Below are 10,796 nucleotides of genomic sequence, written 5' to 3' on the forward strand. Positions count from 1 at the left end.
CATGAATATGGGAATAGACGCTCGTTAATTTGCATGTCAGTATCACGTCTCTTTAACTGGTAAAGTTTTGTTTGTGGTGCGTTCAGGATTAACGAACTCGTTCAGTAGCTCAAAGTCTGATCCCGTTCCGTTTATTTCAATCTGTTGACAACAAACGGTGATCTTACTGAATCAGCCCGCATCCTCTCTGTCTCCAGGGATGTTTAAAATGTTTGCCAGACCGCTAATTGATGATCACATCTCTCCGTTGTACAGATTTCGGGATGCGCCACTCGTGCGTAAAACCCTCTCCAAAGCGCACAGGAGACACCGAGAGGAAACTCCACCGTCCGAAACCAGAAACAACCATCGAGAAGCTCCTCTTGGACACGTTCACCCTTTAAAATTTCAGTTTGGATCTTCGATACCGGGAGGGAGAGAAACAGAGCAGGAGGGGGAGGATATATAATACGACGACAAACGCAGGATGTGACATTCACGCCGCCATCATTGAGGAGAAGTCATGGAATGAACCCGCGTGGACACAAACAAAGTGTTTTTAAACACCTGGAAATGTAAATCCAAACTGAAACTGAGTCATAGTGGAGCGCGTGGAGCAGGAAGTCTGGAGCGTTTTCACCTTCAGGACACTGAACAGATGTTCATCTTACCGCGGTGAAATCCTCCAAGGATGAATTTCTACACGTAAAATGAAGAAGACAGGATTAATAGTTATGAATCTGGTTTCCTTACATCACTCTGTAGCTGTCTGTGCGGTAGAGGAACAGTTTACATAAGTCCTTTTTCTCTCTCTCTTTTTGCAACATCCCAGAAACTGAAACAACAGTGAAATTACTGAGCCTAAATTAACTTGTGGACCCTCTCTGTGACCTCCTAGTGGCCCCTGGACCTCAGAACAGTTACTCTAAATACTGGTCTCCTCTCTGCTGTGTGCCAGTGGTCAGAGGGTGAGCTCCTCTCCAGTGATGTAATGGAGGATAACCCCCTTTAATTTGACCCCTTTTTTTTGTGGAACTGTGCATATCCAACATTTTAGGCTCAAAAACTGATGCATCTAACACGAGAAAATGTCTAAAACAGAAGACAAACACTCTAATGTTTCTCTAATTTATGTAAAATCAGTGTTTGTCTCATAATGTTCAGATACTCTTAATTTGCCAAATTCTGTCTCACTTTTTCAAACATGGAGAACGTGTCTGTCCCCGGCGGTGCACCGCCAGTCTGCAACGACTCTGTGGACTTCTACTCGGTCACATCGGGGAACCACACTGACCTGAACTGCACTCCTCCCACTGAGTTTCACTTCTACGCTGACCTTTACGTCATTTTACCGATCATCTACTCAGTGATCTGCGCAGTGGGACTGACAGGCAACACGGCTGTCATCTACGTGATCCTCAAAGCCCCCAAGATGAAAACAGTCACCAATATGTTCATCCTGAACTTGGCCATCGCCGATGATTTGTTCACTTTGGTCTTGCCGATCAACATAGCCGAACACTTGCTTCACTATTGGCCTTTCGGTGAGGTTTTGTGCAAAGTCATCCTCAGCATAGACCACTACAACATCTTCTCCAGTATCTATTTCCTGACAGTTATGAGCATCGACCGCTACCTGGTCGTTTTGGCCACGGTGAGGTCCAAGCGCATGCCTTACCGTACCTACCGAGCAGCCAAAATAATCTCACTGTGCGTCTGGATCCTCGTTATCCTCATCGTCATGCCTTTCACTGTGTTCGCTGGCGTCTACGTCGACCCAAATGATGAGAGGAAGAGCTGCGTGCTCAGCTTCCCCAGCCCGGAGAGTTTGTGGTTCAAAGCGAGCCGGATTTACACGCTCATCCTGGGCTTCGCCATTCCGGTCTCAACCATCTGCATCTTGTACACCATGATGCTCTACAAGCTGAGGAACATGCGGCTCAACAGCAATGCCAAGGCGCTGGACAAGGCCAAGAAGAAAGTCACCATCATGGTGTTCATTGTGTTGGCTGTGTGCTTGTTCTGCTGGACGCCATTCCACCTCAGCACCATCGTGGCTCTGACGACGGACCTGAGGACCACGCCGCTGCTGATCGGGATCTCCTACTTCATAACGAGCCTGAGCTACGCCAACTCCTGCCTCAACCCGTTCCTCTACGCCTTCCTGGATGACAGCTTCAGGAAAGCCTTCAAGAAGATGTTGGAATGTAGACCTGCCTGATTGTACGATAGACGGACACGTGGAACCTGCAGAGGTCTACGGAGACTTCATGAGCGGCTGTGATGGAGCCATGGGAAGAGAATTCTCGATTGTTGGGTTTGCTAAAGCTGCACTAGGCAACTTTGCACATTGTTTGCACATGATAGCATTTTATTTATCTTTGACAACATGTAAAATTATGTCTGTAAACTGCACACAACGCTCTAAATGTGACAAACCTGTTAGAAAAGCTTTACGCAACAGTAAACCAAAGTGACGGGAGAGGAAAGACATCAGGACATTTGTGAGTCAAACTGTAGATAGAGAGCTGTCTGGATGTCACTCTTCAGTATAAAGTCATCACTTCCTGCAGGCTTCTGATGGGTTTGTGCCATCAGAAGTCCATCTGAAGCCTGTTTGAGGGACTGGATGGTTTTCTTTGTCACAGCTGGACTGTTGTCCTTTTACAGAATTTGCCTAGTGCAGCTTTTTATGGCTCTGAGATCACAGTGAGAGGAGATTGGCTGATATTGCCTGCAAAAGGGAGTGACACAGAGGAAAATAATGGCATTAAAAAAACAACAGTGTGTTATACTGTAACTATCAGCAGAACTGCTGAGGAACTGGCAATGAAATCTGACGTTTTCCAAGTGAAGACGGCAGATTAAATCGTCCAACCTTTTCCACAACGGTAGAAAAATCCAATTATGAGGCAGCGAGTCGAGATGGGTCACTGCAAACAGTCGTGACCTTCTCTGGACCCCGTCTGAGTTCAGAGGACTGAGGAACACCTCCGAGGGGTCGAACATCTGCTGTCTGGAGCAGGTACAGGTGACCGATTTGCATGCTGTCAATCAAATCGACGTCAGGAGAACAGTCGGGGTTGGAGGGTAACAGGATGCACGTCAGGGGATTAGAGGTAAAAATCCTTCATTGTTAACTGCTACAAAAAAACGAGGGGAAAGAGTACTTTTCAAAATCCGAACTGGTGGGAGGACGTGTCGAAATGTTGTGTGATGTATGCAAATGCTTAATCTGCCTTTCAATGATGCCGTGTTTTGAGTCAATGGAAGCATCTCGTGGATTCGCTGAGGTTTGATGAGGTCTGGTTTTCAGGTAAACAAGCAGGTTCTTTAAGTAATGGAGCTGTTTGGATGAAGAATGTCTTTTTCCAGAATGTACTGGGGATGAAATGAAAGAGGAACCTCACCAACCCTGACAACAGTACTGTAGGCCTGTAATAAGACGGGCATGGGACAGGAGGGCTATGTATAATGTAATCTGTGTTCCTCCTCTCGTCTTTCTTTTCTGTGAGCTTTTGTCGCCACCTGTTGTCAGCAGGGCAGTGCTACCTGAGAATGCAGCCAGAGCCATTTACAGACAGTGCAGCAGCTTCCACACAGCTGCTCCAGTGTCTGTGACTTTCATTCACATGATGCCATTTCTCCTTTCACTTCATGCATATTTGTGAGTAGTATTTGCAGTACATGCAGGGGGGAGTACATGAGGGGAAGACATTTATTTAAGGTGGTACTCCTTAATTTGGTAGTTTGCAGCCGATTTGTCTCCTTTGATATTTTCTTCATTAAATAATGACTCAATAGTTTTTACCTTTGCATTTATGCAGCTGCCTCCAGATGCTTGAAAGTTGCACACAAACGATTGTCAAGCTCAGATTAACAGGAAAGAACAGAAATCTTTTAAATACAGCGGCGATGCTGCCGATGACTGCTGCCCTCTACAGTATCTGAAAGGGCCCAAATGTGAACGTGGCTCTCATGATTTCCACGGTGAACATTCACAGCAGACACAGCAGTAAAGGAAAGAAAAGAAAGAGCGTTTCAGCCCCTCAGTGACTGTGTGTTTTGTCAGTGTGTGCAGTTTTACGCACATTTCTCCAGCTTGTGAAGGAGGATCAACAGTCCGTCAGCCACATGTTTTAAAATGTGACAAAAAGTCTGACTGTGCTCATTTATCCTGCATTCATCTTTAAGTTGTGAACACACAGTTTACTTCTCTGAATGTCTTTGATTTTTACGCACTTTTGCTCTTTTGAATGTTGTGAATCACGACACTCAGCACAGTCAGAAACTCTCCAGCACTTCCTGTTGTAGGTGAGTTAGCTTAGCATTAGCAAGCATGTGATATGAATCAGCTTCTGTCACTAAAGGCGTCGTCTGTGTGGCTCTGACTGCAACAACAGAAGCTTCTCTGTGTGTCCTACTGTAAATAATTGTCTTTTTTGCCGTTTGCCTGTACAGAGGAATGTCTAGTCATAGTGATGTGTGGTCAAATATTCTTCAGATTAAAACTTGTGTCACACGAATGAAAAATGATATAAAATTTAAGTTGAAGATTATGAGTCATTGTCTTTTATGCAGTCTGTAATTAACAATCATGACATCTGATATCATTTATTTGTGTATTTTAGAAATCTTTCTTTTCTGTCAATTAATAATAAATATGAGTTTATTTTCCCACCGGTACTTGTGTATTTTTCATATTTCAGAATCAAACCAGCTTTACTTACGCAGATCTGATAAATCTGTTTGCACAGAAACATCCACTCCCAGATCTTTGCGATGCTGATGTACGTTTAAGCATCAGGTTATCACATGCAGATGAGGTACCACCGTCACCAGAGAGATTCTTCACATCAGCTATCAGCTGAAGGGCAGCGGGATGGATTAGCGGTTTGAGCCTGTTGTCAGCAAAAGGTCGCAGATTCAAACTCAACAGCGGCCTGACGTACTGCTGAGCTGCTCGCTGCCTCTGAACGTACCACAGAGATGATGCAGAGTGATTACAGGCAGACGGATGCAGCAAGAATCTAAATTAATGATAGCGTAATAAACCTACAGTAACAGCTGCTTTGATCAGTATTTTCATCTTCCCATTCATTCAGACAGCGTGCTCTCAAAAGCTACCTGCTGCTACCTGTTGGTCTAGTTGGTGGCGACCAAACTGGAGAATAAAGGAGGCTGAAAAGACAACGCTGGTGAAATTCTGTGTTTATCTTGTCAACATATCTCAATCATGCAAATTTTAACCAATTTCCGTGGAAATCAGCAAAACCAAAAATGCAAATGAATGTTCATTCATTGGTTCATTGAGATGAGCTGTAGGTGGCGCCAATTCTCCAGTCAGAAACCATTATAACATTGCAGAAGAAGAGTCAGTCAAACCTCAATGGTGACAAAATGCAGAAAAGACGATGGAAATATGACGTTTGTGTTTGTTTCGTGTATTAATGTGAGGAAGATTTTAATCTGCAGCCTCTTCTTCCTCTTCTTCGTCTTCTTCCTGATTACATGATAACAACAAATACCACCACTTAAGAAAAAGCCATAAAAGTCAGTTTTTAGAAGAGATTTACTGAGAGACACTGAGTTTCCTGCAGACACGGTGGAGCAGGTGGATGTGTGGACAGATGGACCGACACATGTTGGTTTTCGGTCTCGTCATGCATTTGTTGAGTTTAACAAAAATGTAAAGTAATGCCTGTTTTCCTCATCTATGTGACTGGAAATTCATTAAAACAGCTTTAATAACAGATTCAGTGCGTACTTTTGTTGTGTTTTGTAGATTTAGGTATTAATGTAAAAACATATAAAGACATCCATCCATCCATCCATTATCTATACCGCCTATCCCTTTCGGGGTTGCGGGGGGCTGGAGCCTATCCCAGCTACAATGGGCGAGAGGCGGGGTACACCCTGAACCGGTCGCCAGCCGATTGCAGGGCCACATGCAAGGACAAACAACCATTCGCACTCACACTCACACCTACGGACAATTTAGAGTCATCAATTAACCTAATGAGCATGTTTTTGGTCTGTGGGAGGAAGCCGGAGTACCCGGAGAGAACCCACGCATGCACGGGAAGAACATGCAAACTTCACACAGAAAGGCCCCGCCTGACCCGGGGATCGAACCGGCAACCTTCTTGCTGTGAGGCACGCGCACTACCTGCTGCACCACCGTGCAGCCCATATAAAGACATATAAAATATTTATTTTCATGAAGTACAAGTACACAAATAAAATTCGTATATTTAGTACACTTAAATGTGTATGTAAGTATGTATATAAGCAGTATCAGAGAGGAGGCTGGTGACCCCCTCTTCATGTTTACGTCTCTCAGCAGCTCAGGGGATCAGGCAGATGTCAGCATGAAGGGATGAAGAGTTTCATTCACTCCACAAAGTCTGACACAAATTCCTTTTGGCTGCCTGTTCTCAAGACATGTTAAAGTTAAAAAAAGGAATCTGCTTGATATCCTCCTTGCTTACAGTCCTCACTGATTGTGCATGTGAGCTGTGACTGAAAGAAGAAAGGATGAGCGCCCCCAAGTGGTCAGCATGGCAAAGAGACACACGTTTCAGTGTTTGTGATGAGACTTTATTTTCAGCAGAGGGCAATGTTGGTCCATGCAGAATGTCTTACCCCCCCACCCCCTCAGTGTGTGTGTGTGTGTGTGTGTGTGTGTGTGTGTGTGTGTGTGTGTGGGGGGGGGGGGGGGGTCACCTCCTGCAGCTTATTTCAGTCTAATATTTTGACTGGAGACAGACTGGGCAGGTGGAAGCCAAAGTAAAAATAGATACAGACTTACTGCACAAAACAAACGTGTGTTAGACAGTGTCTGCATGTGTGTGTGCATGAGTGTGTGTGTGTGTGTGTGCGTGTGTGTGTGCATGTTTGTTACACAATTTGTCTCACCTGTTTCCACATTTTTTTCAACTTCCTTGCATCAGTCAATGTTTGAGGCAAATACTACGGGTGGATGTAAAACTGGATGAGGTAAAATGTCGATGTATGGTGGATCTGAGAAATCTGAGGAAATCTTAGGAAAGCAGTTCTTTGCTGGTCTGAGTTCTGTTGAGTGGCTCCACATGAGTGTTTCAATGAGAAATATATTCTATCCTTGAAAAACTCCAGATGTAGCTGAGCGGAGAATAAAAGGGTGAGACGGCAGCGTGTCGCTGCAGGTGGGACGAGTGCATTGATGTATGATTCCCCGAAAGGGAAGCGCTCTCTCTCTCTCTCTCTCTCAGACCCTCCATCACGCCTTGCATGGAAGCAGGTTAATGCGAAGGAAAGATGTTGGTCATGGTTGAATGATAAGACTAAAGGTAGCAGCCCCATGAGGCTGATGTGAGGATGATAAAACCTCACAGTCTCATACTCGTGGTCGTGGTATCGGACCTTCCCCTGTGTATGGTGGCCACTTTAGGACATGTCAGAGTCACTTTGTGAGGCTCAACTCTTCGTGGTCAAGCTTGGCTGGACTCTCATCAGTCTGAAGTGGATGTTTGTGGGATGAACTTGTGCTAAATGTTGAAAACGTGGCTAATCCTTACTTCGCACTGTGGCTTGGCACCTGATACTGCAGGTCAAACTCATGGATGTCTTACTCAAACTGGACTTCCTAGATTGCATTTCATTGTCTCACCAGGACCTGAAGCAGTATGACCCCTCCGCTGCAGCCCCCTTTGCCTGTTTTAACCTGGCAATGTTAACATTTCAGCATGTTAAGATTAGCGTTAATCTCATGGAGCGGCTGACAGTCATTTGGTAATTACTCTTAGAAACGGTTTGTCCAGTAGAAAGTTTGACTTTGAGGAATCATCAGAGTCTATTCGGGTTCATCCTCTGGCAGCTCCGTCTCCTACAAATAACATTTAATAAAGCTGCTTTCTATGCTGTGTCACAAATGTAAGCACTGCCTGAATTGTGCTCAGAGGCAACGTGTCTTGTGTTAATGAAGCATGGTGGGCAAACAACAAAGCACAGAGCACCGGACTGTGAGACCGGAGGCCAGGTTCTCATCTGGACCCGTACCTGTGGTTAGCTATGGACAGCAAAAGCACTTAGTGCCAGGCTGGTGTTGGTTAAATGTTAATAAATACACTATGGTTCATATCAATGCAACCTTTTCTGTGTTAAACCAGGTCCTGATCTTTCCATGCAAGTGCTTTTTATCACTATAAAAAAGTTTAATAATGCCCCAGTCAATACGAGCAGATATTGTGCTGCAAGATCATATATTTTGGTGGAAAACATTTAAAACATTTTTGCAACTTGCCAGACACGATAATTAACACTCTTTCCTCATGTTAATAGAAAATGTCACCTGGTCAGCATTACAGTTCCACAGTGTAATTACTGTGGCAAATTAGTCGTATGTAAATGTCGTTTCTGGGAGACGGGGACACCTCTGGGAGCACTAAAGGTCTTATTAAATGTCCATCCAATGGCTGTGAAGACATGTCACTCTGGCTTAAAGTGCAGCAGAAGGCAAACACCACATTAGCCCATTCACCCCCACAGCTAACCCGACATCCCACCATTTCCCTGCAGTGTGAGCGTCACAGCACTTCACACAAATGATTCGTTCATGCACAACAATGAATGAATGCTGACACACACAAAAGAGCTAAACTAAAACTGCCACAAAACATCTCATGACTGCATGTTCTTTGTTTTTGGAAAAAAATCACCATTTAACACGTGAAATTTCACAGCTGCTTGTTTCCGCTGCAGCGAGTGTTTACATTTCATTGGCAAGCCAACAGCTGATCATGTCATTCAGTACTTGGACTAAATAACTGTATTGGTGCAATTCCATCTGTAGTCATTGGCCACAAACACTTCCTTTTGCAGCCGTGATGTCTTTTTATTTAATATGGGTAATTTTTGTCCACACTCTTTCTGTCTGAACTCTCCGGTGGAGAAGTGGAGCTGGCTCTGACACACCTACAAAAGTAAACCACAATATACTTCTACGAACAAACTGCAGTGCTCCAAAAGGCACAGCTCTGCCCTGAGACTTTGTGTGTCCCTGCAGATACAGAATTGAAAGCAGTGCAGTTTGGTTTTGTAATTGAGGACCTTCTTGGAAACACAATACGTTTCCTTTACCACTCCAGAGACTTGCAGACGTCTCGAAGGAGGACAGATGACACATGTGAGCATGAAGCCTTCAGCTTTGCACTGCGAGGAAAGAAAAGTCTGGAGCCCCTTTTTCTGTGTCTGAGATGAAATACTACAGCTGAACATCCTCTTTTCCTGCATATCGCACATCTGAAAGGCTCTCGTAGCCAAATGCATTTACGTGAAAGGTCAAACACACCACCTTCTGAAGTGAGCTTTAAAAACTAGTGAAAACTAGTGAAAGTGCATTAGCATCAAATAATAGAAAGTTATGTGATGATATCAGGGATGTTTTTTGCTCAGGGAAAATAAGTTTTTTAATCCTCAATTTGCAGAAGAGGCAGATTCAGATGGTCCTCAGCTTTTTTCATGGATATCAGGAATATTCTAACAATTTGATTAATATTTCTGCATGCTCATCTTTGGCAAAGCTGGCATAGCATTCGTTTAAAACATTCATTCATCTGGCACTCTAAATAAAGTCTGCACTGATGTTTTAATCAAAACGTCTCATGTCACACAGGACTCAGCAAACACACTCAGATGCTGAGCTTTGAAGCGGTCATGGCCGATACAGGCTGTGGATGTGTAATGTGACGTGTTGATGTCGTGAACGGCTGAAAAGTGCATCACAAGTTACTGCTGCAAGGAATTGTGGGACGGAAAAGAAGCAAGCAGCAGGCTAATATTGTGACGATAAAGGGAATGATTTGGCACTTTTTTTAAGCTGTGTCTCCATTGGGACCCCTCAGAGTTAATGTATGTCTGTTTGCATTCACTTGATGTTTTTAATGCGTTTTCTTTGCAATTATGCCACCTGTCAAATGAGTAAGTATTCTTTAGGATATTTTTGGACTTTATTTGACATCTGACAGGAAATAGGGGAGAGAGATTTTAAATTACCTGCAGCGAATGTGCCTGCTGGACATGAATGAGTCATTATTTATGACTGCTGGAGATCATTTAAATCTAAAAGCCTTTTTGAACAAACAACCAATTCTGTTGAACTAAATAAACTCTTCTCGGGGTTCTCTTAGCAGCTTTCTTTTTTACAAGCTTTCAGCCACATCTCATGGACTTCATCAGTGACTTGGCACTGAGTCTTCTCCTGTATGACAGTTAGCAGAGGACCTTAAATTAGTATTATTCTTGCCAAACTTCTGCCGTCTTTCCAAGGTCAAGAACAGACTTTGTCACTCAAACCAATGCTGCTTTCTGCCAGACAGCAACCTCAGCTTTATTTGAACTTTATTTATGGCATCACATTTATGTGGGCTTTCAATCATTCTGCATTTCATTGGTTAAAACATCCGGTGTAAAAATATTTATGAAGAGACGGGAGAAATGAAGGAGAAAGGATCAGAGGAAAGAGGAAACATCCTGTGCTGCTCTTCAGACCCCCCTCATAAACCAGAGGCAAAGCTACTTCCCTCTCCTCTCTTCTGTCTGGCTGCATGGGAGACCAATAAAACACTACAGAGAACCTGCCTGAGCGATGCCAGGATCAAACTAATGATATCAGGTAAATGACTTTGAGCCAGGACTCTTCATCATTTGGAGGCAAAGTGGCATCCATCTGTCCATCTGGAGGGCTTACTTCCTCTCCACCAGCCTCTTCACCAGGAGTGACTTTAAAAGATAATAAATTGTTGACCAGAAATCTATTTTTACAGAGCACTCCACTG

At 43.9% G+C, this 10,796-nt stretch overlaps 1 protein-coding gene across 1 annotated transcript; it reads left to right on the top strand.

The window, feature by feature from the left end:
- Nucleotides 1–767: 767 nt before the first annotated feature.
- npbwr2b (neuropeptides B/W receptor 2b) lies at nt 768–4,658 on the top strand. Its single transcript, XM_070968810.1, has one exon. It carries the CDS (start codon nt 1,184–1,186, stop codon nt 2,198–2,200), a length of 1,017 nt encoding a protein of 338 aa, XP_070824911.1. The 5' UTR covers nt 768–1,183; the 3' UTR covers nt 2,201–4,658.
- The last annotated feature ends 6,138 nt before the right edge of the window (nt 4,659–10,796 follow it).

Source organism: Chaetodon trifascialis, chromosome 8 (genome assembly GCF_039877785.1).
Source record: "Chaetodon trifascialis isolate fChaTrf1 chromosome 8, fChaTrf1.hap1, whole genome shotgun sequence".
NCBI lineage: Eukaryota > Metazoa > Chordata > Actinopteri > Chaetodontiformes > Chaetodontidae > Chaetodon > Chaetodon trifascialis.

Coding starts and splice junctions, on each gene's coding strand:
- npbwr2b (XM_070968810.1), top strand. CDS start 1,184: ATGGAGAACGTGTCTGTCCCCGGCGGTGCACCGCCAGTCTGCAACGAC.